This window comes from Girardinichthys multiradiatus, chromosome 3 (assembly GCF_021462225.1).
Source record: "Girardinichthys multiradiatus isolate DD_20200921_A chromosome 3, DD_fGirMul_XY1, whole genome shotgun sequence".
Taxonomy (NCBI): Eukaryota; Metazoa; Chordata; class Actinopteri; order Cyprinodontiformes; family Goodeidae; genus Girardinichthys; species Girardinichthys multiradiatus.
Window position 1 is genome coordinate 15562136 of NC_061796.1, and position 19369 is coordinate 15581504.

At 39.4% G+C, this 19369-nt stretch overlaps 1 protein-coding gene across 1 annotated transcript in view; it reads right to left on the minus strand.

Moving 5' to 3' along the window:
* Positions 1 to 19369, minus strand: part of LOC124865154 (myelin basic protein-like) — a 97231-nt gene that overhangs the window by 21479 nt on the left and 56383 nt on the right. Inside the window, exon 3 of the mRNA XM_047360123.1 lies at positions 14108 to 14183. Coding sequence (XP_047216079.1) covers positions 14108 to 14183 — 76 coding nt within the window. The remainder of the gene's footprint in view (positions 1 to 14107; positions 14184 to 19369) is intronic.

Genomic DNA, 19369 nt, shown 5'->3' on the forward strand with positions numbered 1-19369 from the left:
CTGAGCACATGTCTGGAGTCTGGAGACACCGTGGAGAGCGATCTGCTGCATCTTCAGCATGACCGGATCGGCAGTGGGTCAGTAATGGCGTGGGGTGGCATTTCTCCATGTGCTCGCCAGAGGTAGCCTGACTGCCATTAGGTACCGAGATGAGATCCTCAGACCCCTTCTGAGACCATATGCTGGCCCTGGGTTTCTTCTAATGCAGGACGATGCTAGACCTCATGTGGCTGGAGTGTGTCAGCAGTTCCTGCAAGATGAAGACATTGAAGCTTTGGACTGGCCTGCCGTTCCCCAGACCTGAATCCGATTGAACACATCTGGGACATCATGTCTCACTCCATCCACCAACGTCAATGTTGCACCACAGACTGTCCAGGAGCATGCCCAGGCGTTGTAGGGAGGTCATACAGGCACGTGGAGGCCACACACAATACTGAGCCTCATTTTGACTTGTTTTAAGGACATTACATCAAAGTTGGATCAGCCTGTAATGTGTTTTTCCATTTTAATTTTGTGTGTGACTCCAAATCCAGGCCTCCATTGGTTAATAAATTTGATTTCCATTGATGATTTTTGTGGGATTTTGTTGTCAACACATTCAACTTTGTACAGAACAAAATATTCAATGATATAAAAAAATATAAAAACAGTTCTTAGTCATCTCTCTGAATTGTCCCCCAACTCAGACCTTCAAAGCAGCAGAAATGTTTTTGTACCTTTCGACAGATTTAAGCCTTAAGGCAATCCAGTCCTTTGATCTCTTTTAGTTTACTGTTTTTCAAAAATACCACTTTTGCTCAGATAACGGCACTTTAAGAGATTAATAATCGCAGGTGAGTCCTACTTGTAGAGAGCTGGGTGTCAGCCCCGATCAGAGCTTCATCTATTTACAGAAGAACACTTAGAAGATGTTCTGTAGTTACTGGAGCAAGAATTTCCAGGGTTTCCACAGGAAACACCATGACACAGCATGGAGACACATTGTACTTCAGACGTTGCTATGACAACCAGTTTCAATTAAGAGTGGGATGGTGACTGTTGTTGACTGTTTAAACTTCATTAGGTCCAATGTTTTCCCAGAAAAAATTGCAACAGTTCAGTCAATGTGGCAGAAGTTGAATAAGCTGAGTCATCAGAGTTGTTTAGTGAGTTGGTTTCTCACATTAAGAGCCCCTGCATCTTGGTGCAGGAAAAGACACAGAGAAATGCTAAATATTCACAGCCCGTGAAGTTTCACAACATAAACATCTGCATATTTTTTTGATGTTATGGTACAGACTAACAGAAAGCAATGCATATTTGTAAAGTGGAAAGATTGCATGCACACAAGGGGTGGGTTGACTGGTCCACTGGTACGGTCAGAACCCGCTCAATACCTCTTACAATCCTCAACAACACTGTGTCTAATGTGGATCACTTCTGGTTCTTAGAAACCACCCTTTCTTCAAACAGAGAGACCGTTCGGAAGAAGGCCCAGCAGAGACTGTACTTCCTGCAGCAAGATGTGCAACCTTCCACTGGAGAAGCTGGTCATCTTCTACACCTCCATTATTCAATCTGTTCACTAGACATCCATCACTGTGTGGATTGGTCAAACTGCAACAAACAATTAGGTTTGCAGAGAGAGCCATCAGGGTCCCTCCCTGACCTTCCCTCAATCCAGGACCTCTACAGGCCAAGGGTCAGGAAAGGGGCAGCTAACATCTTTGCATATCCCACACATCCTACAAGCAAACTGTTTAGACTTTAACCTTCATGGTGGTGCTATAGAGAGCTGTTTGCAAAAAGCAGCCTCCACAGTGTTTCTTCCCCCAGGTTGCCTCTCTGACAAACAATAAATGATGAGTAGTCAGATACCCTACTGGGAAACCAAGTAAGCACGTTTGCACAACCACAACCTGCATTTCTTCTACACAGTGCCTTGCGAAAGTACTCGGCCCCCTTGAACTGGTCAACCTCTTGCCACATTTCAGGCTTCAAACATAAAGATATAAAATTATAATTTTTTGTGAAGAATCAACCATAGGTGGGACACAATCAGGAAGTGGAATGAAATTTATTGGATCTGTCAATCTTTTTTAACAAATAAAAAACTGAATAGTGGGGTGTGCAATATTATTCGGCCCCTTTGCGTTAAAACTTTGTAGCGCCACCCTTTGCTGCAATTACAGCTGCAAGTCGCTTGGGGTATGTCTCTATCAGTTTTGCACATCAAGAGACTGAAGTTCTTGCCCATTCTTCCTTGCAAAACAGCTTGAGCTCAGTGAGGTTGGATGGGGAGCGGTTGTGAACAGCAGTCTCCAGCTCTTTCCACAGATTCTCGATTGGATTCAGGTCTGGACTTTGACTTGGCCATTACAACACCTGCATACATTTATTTGTGAACATTTCCATTGTAGATTTGGCTTTATGTTTTGGATCATTATCTTGTAGGAAGATAAATCTCCGTCCCAGTCTCCGGTCTCTTGCAGACTCCAACAGGTTTTCTTCCAGAATGGTCCTGTATTTGGCCCCATCCATCTTCCCATAAATTTTGACCATCTTCCCTGTCCCTGCTGACAAAAGGTAGGGCCAAACCATGATGCTGCCACCACCATGTTTGACAGTGGGGATGGGGTGTTCAGGGTGATGAGCTGTGTTGCTTTTACGCCAAACATATCGTTTTGCATTGTGGTTAAACAGTTTGATTTTGGTTTCATCTGACCAGAGCACCTTCTTCCACATGTTTGGTGTGTCTTTCAGGTGGCTTGTGAGAAACTTTAAACAAGACTTTTTATGGATATCTTTGAGAAATGGCTTTCTTCTTGCCACTCTTCCATAAAGCCCAGATTTGTGCAGTGTACGACTGATTGTTGTCCTATGGACAGACTCTCCCACCTCAGCTGTAGATCTCTGCAGTTCATCCAGAGTGATCATGGGCCTCTTGGCTGCATCTCTGATCAGTCTTCTCCTTGTTCGAGATGAAAGTTTAGAGTGACGGCCGGGTCTTGGTAGATTTAAAGTGGTCTGATGCTCCTTCCATTTCAATATGATTGCTTGCACAGTGCTTCTTGGGATGTTTAAAGCTTGGGAAATCTTTTTGTATCCAAATCCAGCTTTAAACTTCTCCACAACAGTATCTCGGACCTGCCTGGTGTGTTCCTTGGTCTTCATGATGCTCTCTGTGCTTTGAACAGAACCCTGAGACTATCACAGAGCACGTGCATTTATACGGAGACTTGATTACACACAGGTGGATTCTATTTATCAACATCCGTCATTTGGGACAACATTGGATCATTCAGAGATTCTCACTGATCTTCTGGAGAGAGTTTGCTGCACTGAAAGTAAAGGGGCCGAATAATATTGCACGCCCCACTTTTCAGTTTATTTGTTAAAAAAAGTTTGACACATCCAATAAATTTCATCCCACTTCAGGATTGTGTCCCACTTGTTGATTCTTCACAAAAAATTAGAATTTTATATCTTTATGTTTGAAGCCTGAAATGTGGCAAGAGGTTGAAAAGATCAAGGGGGCTGAGTACTTTCACAAGGCAATAGATTAGATAGAGAGATAGATGCTTATCAGTAATGTAACTTAATCTATGCTACTATGCTATGCGGATCCCCTGTTGGGACTGATAGAGTTACTTACCCAGGCATGCCGTATACATGAAGTGGCCCCTACCTACTTTCAAATTAAGCTAATAACTTGATTGTGGGGAGACACTCACTAACTGTATGTAGAACATCAACCTTTATCTCCAGATCATTAAGTGTGGAAAAACAATGAAGATGAACACTGTAAAGTATCTTACACTCTGGTGCACTGGAACACTATGAACTCTTTATCATTCCTCCCAAGAAACATGGGCTACACAGAACAAAGGTGCATCGTTAATGACACAAATGCTAAAGACATGATATGACTGGAAGTTTGGGCACACCAAGAAACATGCCAAAAGAACAAACAGTGTAACAAAAGCTTTTGTGAAACAGTGGCAGAATTACCATGGCCCTTCTATAGCCTGGGTGAGATCAAGTTTCATAGCAGCATATTTTAGGTACCCTATTGGGAGACTTAACTCCTTTTCTCTTTTAGCGAGGTGTGTATTTTTAGGGAGTATGGTAAACATACTAATTAATGTAATGATAAACACTGAAGGCAGCAGAAGCACACATTGCAAACCAAGCACAATATTTATTTGGAGGCATAATGAGGCTAGATAAAAACGTGATTTAGGTGACCCGGCATCATGAATAAATGTAAATGTAAAATTATTTTCAGTCTCAAGCTCACAAACTAATCCACAGAGTAAAATATGTGCATGTGTTTTCTATCTCCCCATCGACTTGAAATACAACAAACCCAATTCTACAATATCAACTGTCATGTTTACTTCATAAAAATGAGAATTTTTTGCTTTTAGCTTCAACTCTTCACAGTGTAAAAGCCATATAACACAGACTTCTCCTGAACTGTCTGCAGCTCGTTATCGCATTGTTTCCTCCTGATTTTGAAAACATCACAATGATTTGCATTTTGAATAATGCTTGACTAATCTTTAGTTTTGCATGGTTCAAAGAAAAATACAGACTCAGGCTTACACTCAATAATTTTTTTTGATCATTTTGTGTGAGAGGATGGCAGCAGATAAAATGAAGCCAATCCAGTAATGGGTTTAAATCACGTGTGATTTGAGAAAAACACTGGTTTGAAGTAAAAAAAAAAACTGTTTCAGAAATAGGGTTCAGGCCTCTGGGAGGGGTCCAATGACAGCTCCTAAATATCCACCTTCTTGGTCGTTGTTTGTAGACATGTGTTTTTATTTGCACTAGAGCAGAAAACCATTGTTGATTTTTTTTGCACGTGGGTGTTAAAATAGACTGAAGATAAAAAGAAAACTAATTGCAAATGGGTAGACTCTTAAAGCCAAGGGCTTCAGAAAAAGCAAAACAAGAAAGAATCATGTTGCACATATCCTCAACAGCTACAAGATGAAAACCACATACCCAATACAAATCTTGTGTGTGACAGAAAAAAGAAGGATTTTATAGTAATAAACTCTATGTTTAGTATCTATAGGATCTAAAAAACATTTTGTTATAAACACAAACATGAACATATTTGATTGGACTGAACAGACCAAAACAAATGTACAGGTATACCCAACGAAAAAATCAAAGAATATATTGTGAAAATGTTTTTGTCACAGAATTTAGAAAGTGACACTCGAGTATTATATATACTGCTCAAAAAAATAAAGGGAACACTCAAATAACACATCCTAGATATGAATGAATGAAATATTCTCATTGAATACTTTGTTCTGTACAAAGTTGAATGTGCTGACATCAAAATCCCACAAAAATCATCAATGGAAATCAAATTTATTAACCAATGGAGGCCTGGATTTGGAGTCACACACAAAATTAAAATGGAAAAACCCACTACAGGCTGATCCAACTTTGATGTAATGTCCTTAAAACAAGTCAAAATGAGGCTCAGTATTGTGTGTGACCTCCACGTGTCTGTATGACCTCCCTACAACGCCTGGGCATGCTCCTGATGAGACGGCGGATTGTCTCCTGAGGGATCTCCTCCCAGACCTGGACTAAAGCATTCGCCAACTCCTGGACAGTATGTGGTGCAACGTGACGTTGGTGGATGGAGCGAGACATGATGTCCCAGATGTGCTTAATTGGATTCAGGTCTGGGGAACGGGCGGGCCAGTCCATAGCTTCAATGTCTTCATCTTGCTGGAACTGCTGACACAATCCAGCCACATGAGGTCTAGCATTGTCCTGCATTAGGAGGAACCCACAGCCAACAGCACCAGCCACAAGGGGTCTGAGGATCTCATCTCGGTACCCAATGGCAGTCAGGCTACCTCTAGCAAGCACAAATGCACCCCACACCATTACTGACCCACTGCCAAACCGGTCATGCTGAAGGATGTTGCAGGCAGCACATCGCTCTCCACGGTGTCTCCAGACTCTGTCACGTCTGTCACATGTGCTCAGTGTGAACCTGCTTTCATTTGTGAAGACCACAGGGCGCCAGTGGCGAGTTTGCCAATCTTGGTGTTCTCTGGCAAATGCCAAGCGTCCTGCACGGTGTTGGGCTGTGAGCACAACCCCCATTTGTGGACGTCGGGCCCTCATACCATCCTCACGGAGTTGGTTTCTAACCGTTTGTGCAGACGCATGCACATTTGTGGCCTGCTGGATGTCATTTTGCAGGGCTCTGGCAGTGCTCCTCCTGTTCCTCCTTGCACAAAGGCGGAGGTAGTGGTCCTGCTTCTGGGTTGTTGCCCTCCTATGGCCTCCTCCATGTCTCCTGGTGTACTGGCCTGTCTCCTGGTAGCGCCTCCAGGCTCTGGACACTACTCTGACAGACACAGCAAACCTTCTTGCCACAGCTCGCATTGATGTGCCATTCTGGATGAGCTGCACTACCTGAGCCACTTGTGTGGGTTGTAGAGTCCGTCTCATGCTACCACGAGTGTGAAAGCACCACCAACATTCAAAAGTGACCAGAACATCAGCCAGAAAGCATAGGTACTGAGAAGTGGTCTGTGGTCCCCACCTGCAAAACCACTCCTTTATTGAGTGTATCTTGCTAATTGCCAAATATTTCCCCCTGTTGTCTATTCCATTTGTACAACAGCATGTGAAATTGATTGTCAATCTGTGTTGCTTCCTAAGTGGACAGTTTGATTTCACAGGAGTTTGATTTAGTTGGAGTTATATTGTGTTGTTTAAGTGTTCCCTTTATTTTTTTGAGCAGTGTAGATTCATTACACATAAAGTAAAATATTTCAAGTCCTCATGTCTTGACATTTAAATGATTATGGCGAACAGATATTGAAAACCCAAGATTTTATGTCTCAGAAAATTAGAATATAGTGAAAAAGTTAAATATTGGAAACTCATGATGTCACACCCTAATCACACAATCAGCTACACAATCATGAGAAGGACTGCTGCGTGGACAGATGTCCAGAAGACAGTCATTGACACCGTTTGGGGTAAGCCCCAAAAGATCATTGCTAAAGAAGCTGGTTGTTCACAGAGTGCTGTATCCAAGCATATTTCTAGATAGTTGAGGGCAGAAAGACTTGTAAGAAAAGGTGCAGCAGCAACAGGGACAATATCAGCCTTGAGAAGATTGTGAAGTGGGGGGGAAGTGGTCCAAAGTCCTCTTTTTAGAAGTAAAGTTTGTATTTCATTTAAAAATCTAGGTTCCAAACTCTGGAGGACGAGTGGAGAAGCACAGAATCTACATGGCTTACAGTCCAGTGTTAGGTTTTCACAGCTAGTCATGATTTGGGGTGCCATGTCATCTGCTGGTGTTGGTCTACTGTGTTTTCTGAGGTCCACAGTCAACGCAGACATCTACCAAGACATTTCAAAGCGAGATATTGATTTCATATGCCAGCAAGAATTGGCACCTGCCTACAATGCCAAAAGTACCAAAAGCTGGTTCAGTGATCACTGTGTTACTGTGCTTGATTGGCCAGCAAACTGGCCTGACCTGAACCACATCGAGAATCTATGGAGTATATTCAAAAGGAAGATGAGAAATGTTAGACCCAACAATGCAGATGACCTGAAGACAGGTATCAAAGCAACCTGAGCTTCCATTACACCCCAGCAGAACCACAGGATGATTGCCTCCATGCCACACTGCATTGATGCAGTAATTCATGCAAAAGGAGCCCCAACCAAGTATTGGAAGCATGGAAATGAACATACTTTTCAGAAACCAGATATCTCTGTTTAAATTATCCTTTTTTATTGATTTTATGTAAAGAAAAATGAAAAAAGACACGGTATACAGAGAAGTTAAAAGCTGAAATGACAATCTAAAAACATGTCTCAAGTGCCTTTGGAACCGACAGGATTTTTATTTGAACAGACTCTATAAAACCTTTTAACAGTTCATCTATCAGATTTAGGTGAAAGTTAGTATCAAATGCCTTTCTAGAGTTCTTCAAAGTGTTCTGGTACTCCTTTTACTGTGCAGTAGGGTGCTCTCTTCAGTTTAAAGTGAACAAAAAGAATCAGCAAGTACTCACAACTCCACTTGACAATCCTATTCAGATTTGGGAATAAATATATATATATATATATATATATATATATATATATATATATATATAAATGGGAATATCTTAGTAGTGATCAAGTTAGAAAAGGTATACTGCAATCACCACCAATATAATGAGGTGCAGTAGTATTGGTAGTATTGTGAAAACTTAAAGTTTATTACTTACTAGACTCATTAAGTGTCATTGTGTTGAGTAGCAGAGAACGGCATTGTGAGTCTGCTCCTTATGCAATCATGGACATGAATGGGCTGCATATGTCCATGCCTGCCAACAGTGCACACCATTCTCCACAGTATGCTCAGAAAATGAGAGCTAAACACAAAATGATCCTCATGGCAATGAAATGCTCGGTGAGACCACCAAAACCAAGTCTGCCCCACTGTTTCTGCTGATCCCAGGTTTTATCTACATCCGTGATGAGTTTCTCCCCACTGCAGCCAGGGATGACAAAGCAGACCAAGTCAGGATGAAAAAGGCAGGGGTCTGGGTTGATGGAGGTGGGCCTGCTGTGGGGTGTGGTAATGGATTCACAATAGGCTTTTAACAGTCGCCCAGCAGAAGGAGGTGTTTGCCCTTCACTGAAAGAGCAGAGCAAACAGGAAGTGCACTGTGGAGACATCCTGAAATGTTGGATGTCTTGAGATGAGTCACGATTCTTGCTGACAATAACTAGTGCAAAGACACTCCAATAAGCTATCCTGTTGGTTGTAAAGAACTCATGAAGAGCCAGATTGGCAGTAATAGTTCCATGTACATCGGGATGACCTAAAAAAAACTAAATTCATAATGTATCAGTCAGCCTGATTGTCCACTTTTGGCACACAAACAAGGAATTTGACTTCGGTTCCACTTTGCTCCCAATGTACAGACATTTTAATATAAATATAAAAATTTTGAGGAAAATAAAAAAATCATATTTGTTAAGGGAAAATGTATACATACAGTATTAAGATCCTGCCTTTATATAGACTCTGCATCACATACAGGATTGTAAACAAAAGTACTGTAGCTGTATTACTTACTGTCTTGGGTGGTTGTGACCTTGCTAAGGAACTGTCAAACATTTGGCATCAAAGCCGATTCTACAAGTAAAGAAATCGGATGGTGACGAGATTTACATGATTTTAACTTTGACCGTCCCTGAAACTCAAAATACTGGAACTTCTTTTCTGGTCATACACACCATATGTGAGTGCTACCAGGTTGTGCTGACAACAACACTCTTCAGTGGGGAAGGTGAGAGGAGAGCTGTACTCAGTGTTTTGGGAGAGAAAATGTAGCAGTCATTGACAAGATGTCAATTTTTTTACCCGCCTTAAGGATGTTTTTTATTTAACTGGTGAAGGAACGAACCGACCCAGGGCAGACTTCACCGGATACTAGGAAAGATGTAAAGAGTAAAGCAGAGTGGGTCTGTTTAATTCTTTAAAACTGCTAACCTCTGCCTTTTAGAAGTTTCTCTAGGTCCATAGTTCTCTATCTCTGGTACAAGTACCACTGGTGGAAGTCCTAATAAACATACTTTTTTCTTTGGCAATCACTATGCTTTATAAGGAGGGACCCATGTTGGATGTTGAGATCAGGGTTGTTGAGAAACCACCAAATTTTCTACATGGTCTTATGACTTCTTTAGACCTTTTTGTTCATTTCTCCAACTTCAAACTTAGAGTTTTTAACTTTTAAGTAAAACTGAGACACAATTATATTTCATTACTCCATTTATCATGTGATGCTAACAAACAAGAAAGTTTGTTTTGTCCACATTCGTTGTAGTTGTTACAACAAAATGAGAATGTACAGGGCCAAAGGTTTGTACAAGTACAAAGATCCGTAAAGTTCTTGCAAATTGAAAAACAGCATTTGTGAGCAGTTTTTAGCACTGTTGCCTTGGAGCAAGAAAGTCCTGGATACAAATCCCAGTTTGGGGTCTTTTTGCAATAAGTTTGCATGTTCCTCGCACAATCCAAACACATGACTGATAGGTTTATTGACTACTTTAAATTGCCCTCAAGTATGAGTGTTTGGAAGCATGGTTATTTGTCCTGTGTGTTGTCCTGTGATGGACTGGCAATCTGTGCAGGGTGTGCCTCACTTCTCCCCCAATGACCCCTGGAGATAGGCACCACCCCCTCACGACCCCGAGAGGGTAAGTGGATCTAGAAGATGGATGGATGGATGGATATCATGATATTTTGTGGTACTATTGTTAAAGTGATAAAGGTGATAATAAAAAACTACATATAGCCTATTTTCAGTCATTTTAGGCAACTTTGTGGCTGTGACTGTATGTCACAGCAATCATAGAACGTGATTGTACACCAGTCACATAAAGAAGTGTCATTTTCATCACTAAACTGCACACTGTAACTGTATTTCATCATATTTTTTAATTTACTAAAATGTATTGATGCTCTCATGGAACAAATAGAGGAGAAAATCCTGAACATAACAATCCCTACAATGCAGCCAGTTTTTGGAGTTTTTAAACATCATTAATTGGAATTTATCATTTTTACAATTATTCAAAATTCTTATCATAAGAATTTTTTCATAATAAACAATGCCTATTTTGTTTATCTGCCGAAGACAAACAAAGTAAATCAGTTTAAATGTTGACATAACTTTTCTTTAAGGAGTAAGCAGAGCGTATTAAAGGTCACTTTGAAAAGCTGAAAATATAGGCGCTGCAGTTAGGTCCTGCTTTGGCTTGCTTTTGTTTGTCAATTTCTCACCTATTTAAACTGCATCCTACTTCATTCGGTTTCTTATCCTGAGCTGCCAGAAGTACAACTGTGAAACAGCTGAGATTAAACAAGAAACCTGGATAAAATTCATTTAATTCTCAACATGGTTGATTACAAAGTCACGCTGATGGAAGCATGGCTGACCATGTTATCTTGCACAGAGGCATGTTCACATATTCCAAAACTGCTGTGACTTAACACACAAAGTTCAAATATATGCACAATCCAATTAGCCTGATTAATTTGTGCGTAATGGTTATTAATCTAAAAGAGCTCCATTGGAAAAGTGATGAATGACTTTCGCACTGCAAATAATCTATGATATTGTATTTGCTGTATAATTGCTGAATTTTATATTTACAGCAGTATGTGAAAGGTTTAGGGCTTCAACACTCTGTAAGCAACAGTCATGGGAATAATTTGTACAAAATATTTAACTTTGTTAAAATAAAAGTTAAAATGGTGGAAATATACAATTAGACAAATAGCAAGACGTATGATACGATGCAACAATTCAACAAAAACTGGAACATTGAGATATGTCTGAGATATGCATATTCTTTTTACCAAATGTGGATGAGTTTCCCCTGAAGATCCTTTCCAACAAGCCACCCACTCCCTTTTTTATTGTACTGTCATTAGCATTTAACCGAGGTCAGCTTTGAAACTGTTAGAAATTTCTCTCAGCATTTCAGAACTTGAGCACATGTTTAGCTCAAGGTCAAACTGGTGGAGTCCCTGTGAAGGTTACGAGCTGTCTCAGATGTGCTTTAGTTTTGAACAGTCCTTCTCACACAGCAAAAATTGCTTAATTGCTGATGTCTCTCCTTGGCACTGTGTAACCACCTGTCAGCACAGTAAATTGCTAAAACCTGCTACTAACAGGTCAACAGTTAATGAAGTGCATTTATTAACACTTGACTTTTTATCACAGTATAAAAAGTTGTGATAATATTCATCTGAGGTAGGGAGTGGATGTGAGCATGATCCTTTAATTCGCAGTCACATGACCTTTGAAGGTAATTAAAGTCTTGAGGGCCTTCTTGACATTGGTGTGATTTTGGTAAAATATCAAAGAAAAAGCCAAAATATTGTGATTCTATAGATTCTATTTGGTTTCCAGCCTAAGTCACGTGTGAACCAAAAAGAAAGAGAAGGAGAAAAAAGTAATTTCCTTCACCCTTGGTGGTGTTTGAAAACAATGTCTTTCCTCAGACTCTATCATCAGGGATGACAAGTTTCAAGAGAGAGCCTCCAAGTCACTAATGTCATCATTTACACTGAGGAAAAAATCGTCAGGTAATTTTCCATTGGGTTTTTCTGTTTTCTGCATAAATGACATCACAGGTTCAATTTCAATTTACTTTTAAACAAAGAAGAAAAAATCTGATTTCAACAAATTTGTATGATGAATTATTATCCAATTTTATAACTGATCTTGAACATTTTTATATATAAAAACATTTGCCTCTAAAATACCTCAACTAAGGGCCAAACTGCAATGTCTTCTTTCTGCTTCATCAAACTCTGCCCTCATCTGCTAAGCTGCAGTATTACAATGGCCCTTTTTAACCTCTGTCCCTTAATATAAAACATGTCATCTTTCTGTGATTCTAACACAAAACCTTTTTAAACCAAGGAAAGCTGGAAATTGCTGTGGTTCATCGAACTCTAACCTGAGAGATTTGTCTCATCAAAAGGAGCGATAAGCTTCCAAAAAGCATTTAGTTTCATTTATCACTGAGATAAAATAACTCTTCACCAGTCTGACTGTTCCCTGCAAACTAATATCACCGTGCTGGATTAGCAGTCTCTGAGTCAGTGTGGGGAAACAGAAGCTGTCATTACTGCCGAAAGGGGAAAAAGAAAGATGGCGAGTGAAGATAGATTTACATTTCAGGGTGGATTCGCAGCTGGAATTTCAGCATTTTCTATTTTCTCAGGAACACGCTTCAGTCCTTTCCACTGTGTCTTTTCTATCAAATGGTACCAATAACACATTGATGATTTAATAAAGCTGCTGTAGATCGAGAACAAGTGAGGAGGAGGGAGGGATTGCTGCAAGTCACTGACTGGATGCAATCTGCTGGGTTTCCTTGGACAGAAAAACTTTTTATCCAATTTGAATAAATAACTAACTCTGATTGCACTGTTCAATGATTAGGATTAATTGGAATGTATGTACCTAAGTTTTGTGAAGTACCTTGAGACAACATCTGTTGTGAATTGGCGCTATATAAATAAACTGAATTGAATTGAGACTTCAGCAGTTTAAGAGTTAGTTAAATTTTTTTTTTTCCTCTTACCTGTAGTAGAAAGATATCATATGACTGTAAACTGGATAAAAAGCAAATACATCCTTGAATGACACCAGCTTTTTTAGGTGATATTAGCAACGTAAGATCATAAAAGTCTAGCTTCGTCAAGAATGGAGTAACTTTTGCACTTTGCATCAGCTGTAGACATTCATTTTGCAAAAGCATCAAATACGCTATTGTCCTGTCCTGTGATAGTTTCCACCTCTCAGAGGATTTATTTACTCTTCTCAACATGCTCACGTTGATATGACATCCCTCTACAACAGGTAGGGGAACTATTACCAAAAATTATTTTAACAGAATCTCACAAATCCATAACAGCCCTTTAAAAAGAATGCTGAATGCATTACAGTAAAGTTTTCACCCCCCTGTCTGTCATGGAATATGCTGGACTTGGAAACGTTGACAAGCTGTTGGAAAAAGGAAAGGAGCTACATTCGAGGAATCAGATTACGCTGATTGCTTGTATAAGATACAAGACAGTTTATAATGTCAACTCTGTCATCATTTAGGGATTTATTTTATGAAACAAGCCATGTTTTACCACAGCTGTTCTTTTAGACATGCAGAATGGCATCCATCTGCTCCTTATATAACAAATTAATTACTACTCATGGCAGAAAGACTAGAAGGAAATATTCTGAATGCCGTTCTCTTAAGTCATTATATTGTGGTTCTTTAAGATATCAGATTCAGCCAAAATAGTAACACTGTGTCAAAGCCATACTTCAAATGGTAGAAAATCAAACAGAAAATTCAGTCTTTTCTAACAAAAGATCAATTAAGGGCAAAAAGGAGAACATTTGCAACTTTGTTTAATATTTATGTACATTATGGACTAATACAAATATCTGTTATACAGTCAGTATACTGAACGTGCATTGGGCTAAGACGCAGAATTATTTATCTGCATGTAAATTCTAACTGATGGTGTGTTCTAACATCTTACCAAAAACTTCATCCGGGGATTCAGGCTCTGCTGCTACCTTTGCTGTTGCTGCTGCTTTGGGTTCAGGTGACGAAGCCTTTAATAGGTAGACAAAAACAGATTGGAGAGGTGAGACGCTGAGATGCCATGGCAACAGAGCAAAGGCAGAGACCAACAGGCGGGGAGAGAGGAGGAAAACAGAGAGATATATACACAGTATAGCTACACCAATCTGGGCTTTTAAACCTCATTAGCTCGCAATTATGCCAACATCCATTCATTTAACACTCAGGAGGCTGCACATAATTTCTAATCAAATGTGTCTTGTGATCTGCAGATTTTGATTGCAACCGCAGTTTTATTACAGTTTCACTCAAGATTTATGCTGAGTAGTCAAACAATGCTTCTGTCTGGTCTTTTAGTCTTTAATAATATTTCATTTATGTTCTGTTTCAAAGACTTAAAAGCAACAATTTCGCTTTGCCTTATGATACTTGTAAAAATGTTACATAATGTGACAAACAGAGTGAGACAATTTCAGGCTAACTTGCTATATAACACAAAGAGTATTTTGGATTTGAGATTTAAATAGCATGGAACTGATATTTGCATTTGCTGGGAACTCAAAAGGAACCAAAATGTTTTTATCTAAAGTAACAAACAGAGCACCCATCGCATTTATTGGGACCCCTGCTTAAGATGTGAAATTTAACAGCTGAGTTTGGAGATGCATCCTCCTCACTGTGTGTGGTAGCAGTATAAACTTGGGTCCTTGTCAGCCTTGTCTATTGCACTCCAGTCATTCTGAACTTCTCGATCATTGTTCTGACAGTACATGCAGATGGGCCCAGTATGAGATACTATAACAAGCTGGAGTAACATGGTATCACAGTATCATGGCATTTCCACAAATAATAAAACATGTATAACATAATCTAAGTGCTTATATTTACAGCAGATTATTGATTATTATGGTTATAATATTAATATTGATGATGTAGAGATTTAAACAAAAATTCATATACATACACAATATACATCTGCCAAATGAAGTATTTCAGTAAGTTTTAAGTAGCAGTGTCTTTAAATGATAATTGTGCAGAATATACTTTCTTGCCATTGTGCTCTTAAAGTAGCTAGCAGGCAGTCTGCTGCCTTACAGACATGCTGCCCTCAGCTCGCTACCTGATGAGTTAAAAGAGTGTAAATTTAATAAGAGATAAATGCTACTACTATAGTTCCAATGCCATAACTGTCCTTGTTTTTAGCCACCCGAAATACTTTCAAACAGCTAAATGTGTCGCGAGAGAAACCCATAGTAGCCTTCTTTTAACTAGCTGACAGGTAGCTCGCAGTAACATATGACGGAAATTTAGCATTACTCTATGCTTCTGAAAAACACTGCACTGGCTTCTCTTTAAAAGGATTTCAAAAAATTATATGGGATGGTAAAAAGAAGAATACACCACCTAAAAAAGGAAAGTGGATATTTTCTTATAGCCATCTTCTGATTTATCAAAATCAACACGCATACATCTGAACTGAGTGGCATGTTCTCTTGTTTTTCCTATTATGAAGAGGGGCTGAGAGTAATGGGGCTGTGTATGAGGACATATTTAAACCAAAAGGAAACTGTGGTATATTAATTTCTAATTCTATATTTGTTAATAACAAAGGTCAAATTCCTTAATAAAATACAGGGTAAATGTTAAAAAAAAACTGCTTTAGTTGCATTTGTTTTATAGGAATCTTGCATCACTTAACAAGAGTGGCAATAGATGTGATGGGTGTTTTATATAAAATCTCCAACACATAAAGTGTTTGTCATCAGCGAATAATACAAATTTCAGAACTTCAAATACTTTTCATATTTGCATAAATTACACAACATTTTGGACCCAAAACTGACCCTTGCGGAACCCTACAAGCAATGTCTAAACACTGAGAACTCACATCTCTCAGTTTCAGATACTGCTGTCTACCACTTGAAAACCTTTTAACTCCCTGTAACACATGCCCTCTGATCCCATAACGTTCCAGCGTTTTAACAGAACATCATGTTTCATAGTGTCAAAGGTTTTTTAATATCAGCAATGACAAAATGTAAAAAAGTTAGATAAGTATCAATATTTTTGCAAAGCACAGTAGGAGATTTTCGGTCTGATTTGTTGGCTGCACAGCCCAACGTTGTGTCTCTCCCAGGCATGTATGAAACATTACAATCAGGGCACCTGACTGGCAATGGGCAGGAAGAGGAAAAGTAGATTCAGTCCTGTGTCAGGCACTCCTTCAAAATACCATAGAAAACTGCTGTCACTCCAGTCTTTTCTTTAACATCTCAATAACACCACTTTAAAACACTTTAAAGCATAGGAATGGAATGATATACATTTTAACAGTTAAAAAGCTTGAGATATATTTTTACCGGTTACAGAAACACGCTTAGGAGCAACACTGGAAAAAAACAGTAAAAGTAAAAAGAATAATCCCAATCATGCTGTCAGTTTTGGGTAAACATTACTAATGACAGTTTTCATTGTTATCATAGTATGCCTAATTCTTATCATAATGTTTTCCTTCTCATAACAATAAACAATACCATAACTGCTCATCCCTGCTTGAAATGCAGACCCTATGACTAAGCAATATTAGGAGTGATCATCTAGTTCCATTTAATGGATCTTAGTTAAATAGTAAGTCCCAGAAATCTCTTGATTTTTGTATACAATCTTATTAGTTTAAAATGCTCTGGAATATAATATCATCTGCTGGACATAACAACAGTAGATAAAGCCTATGTACATCAACGCTTCAGCTGTTTATCGGCTGTCACAACAGACTCATTCAGGTAATGCAGTGGAAAAAAAGTAAATAGTGTCAAATAGAACAAAGGAAAAACCTCCAAAGTAAACCTACAACATATTGTGTCATTTTTCCCCTCCCCGTGAGGAGACAGTTTTGACTGCATCGTGACAGCTAACAAAGCAAACAGGAAGCAAAGGAAGCATGTATTCTCTGGTTCAGGATAAGCTTGACATGTCTGTCTCAACTGGGGTTTAGATTTTAAAAAAGCATTGACCCGACTTTTACCTCGGGTTGGCTTTAAAGCACGTAGTCATAACTTAACCAGCAGTCAAGGTGAATCATTACACCCACCTGAATTGGTACTTAAAAAAATTAATCATAAACATTAAGTAACTTGGCACTGAGACAAAAACGCTACATGTCCTAGCCTGTTTGTCCATAAGGTAAATTAAGCATGTGAATTTTTCTCTCCTTAATTCATAACTGCTCTTCCTGCTAAAATGTACGTCATCATTTACAGCTCTGGTTTCCACTCCTGAGTGGGTTCGCCAAAGCTGAGAACCTGCGCAGGCATACAAAAGCCATCAGCATTGAACAGCTGCACAGTGATGCACGGGTGTGATGCAGTCTCATCTTCTGAGTGGAGACGGAGCTTGGATAAGCCAGTGATTACTAATGCAGAACACACAAAGGTTGAGTAGTGCCATCCCTTTTCATTTTCCTTTCTGATTTCTATCTAAACTACAGTAGGTGTTAACACTGGACTGATTTAAAGGAATTCTGATTTAATTACTGGCCCGTACTAATAAATATAAAAAGAATTACACTTGAAAGGAGTCTGGAGAAGAGATTTACAAAGCCTGAGGTAGAGGGCCTTGAATCATACTAATCTTAAAAAAAAACTTAGTTTCCCTGCCTAACTTTTCTCACTTTGTGGACACCAAAGGGAGCACGATTAGGTTAAAAACTTCCACCAACACGCAGCAAGTTATCCTGGACAGACTGATGATACTTTTTGACTTTAATTCAGTTTATATACACACACATGTGGGAACACAGTATGAGAGGACAAAAAGACAAAACAAAGCATCCTCAGAGGGCCAGACAAACAGCTTGATGCTGGAAGCGTGACTTCACTCCTACTCATCACTAGTAGCTTCTTAAAATTAGACAGACCCACTATTACAAGTTGATGCCAGACATTGTTGAGCATAATTTGTCTGAGTGGCATGGAAAATTGATCAGAACAACCACTCAGATTAGATGACATTTAATAATTGTTGAGATATCTTAGAAAAGGTCATGTTTAGCTGTTTCTCCTCCCTCTGTGACCTTTCTTTGAGCAATACATCTCATGTTAATGTGAAACACAACACCACATGGGGCCATTTACCACCATTATAACCTTCTCAGGACTGTACAACTTTGACACCCACCTGGCTGACATAAGCATATTACCGCTGTACACAGAGAAAAATTGTGTAACCTTTATATCACTAAAAAGACCCCTGGATACCTGCAAAATTATTCATACCCAATTCAACTTTGTCACATTACTCACAAACATCACTAAAATAAATTGGGATTGCATGTGATAGATTTCCACAAAGGAGGTCATAAATGTAAAGTGGAATTTTCTTTTTTCTTTTTCTGCAGCTCTGTCTGTATAGTTAGGGTGGTTGTTCTGCTCGAACAATGATATTGCAATGACTACTGTGATTCAAAATATTGTGCATGTCTACTGTTGGCACAGTCTCCCACCTGAGCTGTCCATTTGTACTGCTCCTCCACAGGTACCATGTGCCGTTTAGCTACTTTTCTGATTAATGCTCTCCTTGGCCAGCCTTTTAATTTATGTGAGCGACCATGTCTTGATAGGTTTGCAGTCGTGCTATACACTTTCCACTTTCAGATAATGTACTGAACAGTGCTTACTGATGTTTTCTAACAAATCCCTGATGCCTTCACAGAATAGCTGCATCAATGCTGAGGATAAATTACCCACACGTGGATTCTCTTTACGAATGGGATTTCTGAATTATGTTAGTTGCACAGGATTTTTTATTTAACTGCTTTATACTAAAGGGGGTGGGAATACATACACAGGCCACTCACATAGGGATGGGTATCGAATTCAGTACTTTATACAAGTACCGAACAAATTCCATCGTTACTACCGAGTACCTATTTACGGACATGAAGACAGCATTGCACGCACAAGAGCGTAATGATGTCAGTAGCCACCGCTAGTCAATAAACGAAGCATGGCTGATAGAGCACGCCCAAAAGCATGTCTCCACTTCTCAAAATGTGATGCAGATTACGCTTGCTGCAATATTTGTGATGCCAAGTTGAAGGCCAGCAACGGGAATACTTCTAATCTGAGGAAGCTCCTGGTTAAGCACAAGATTTTTCTCGTCAGCCTCAGATCTACGGCTACAACTCCTGCAATCAGCATTGTCAGCACGCCTGCATCCC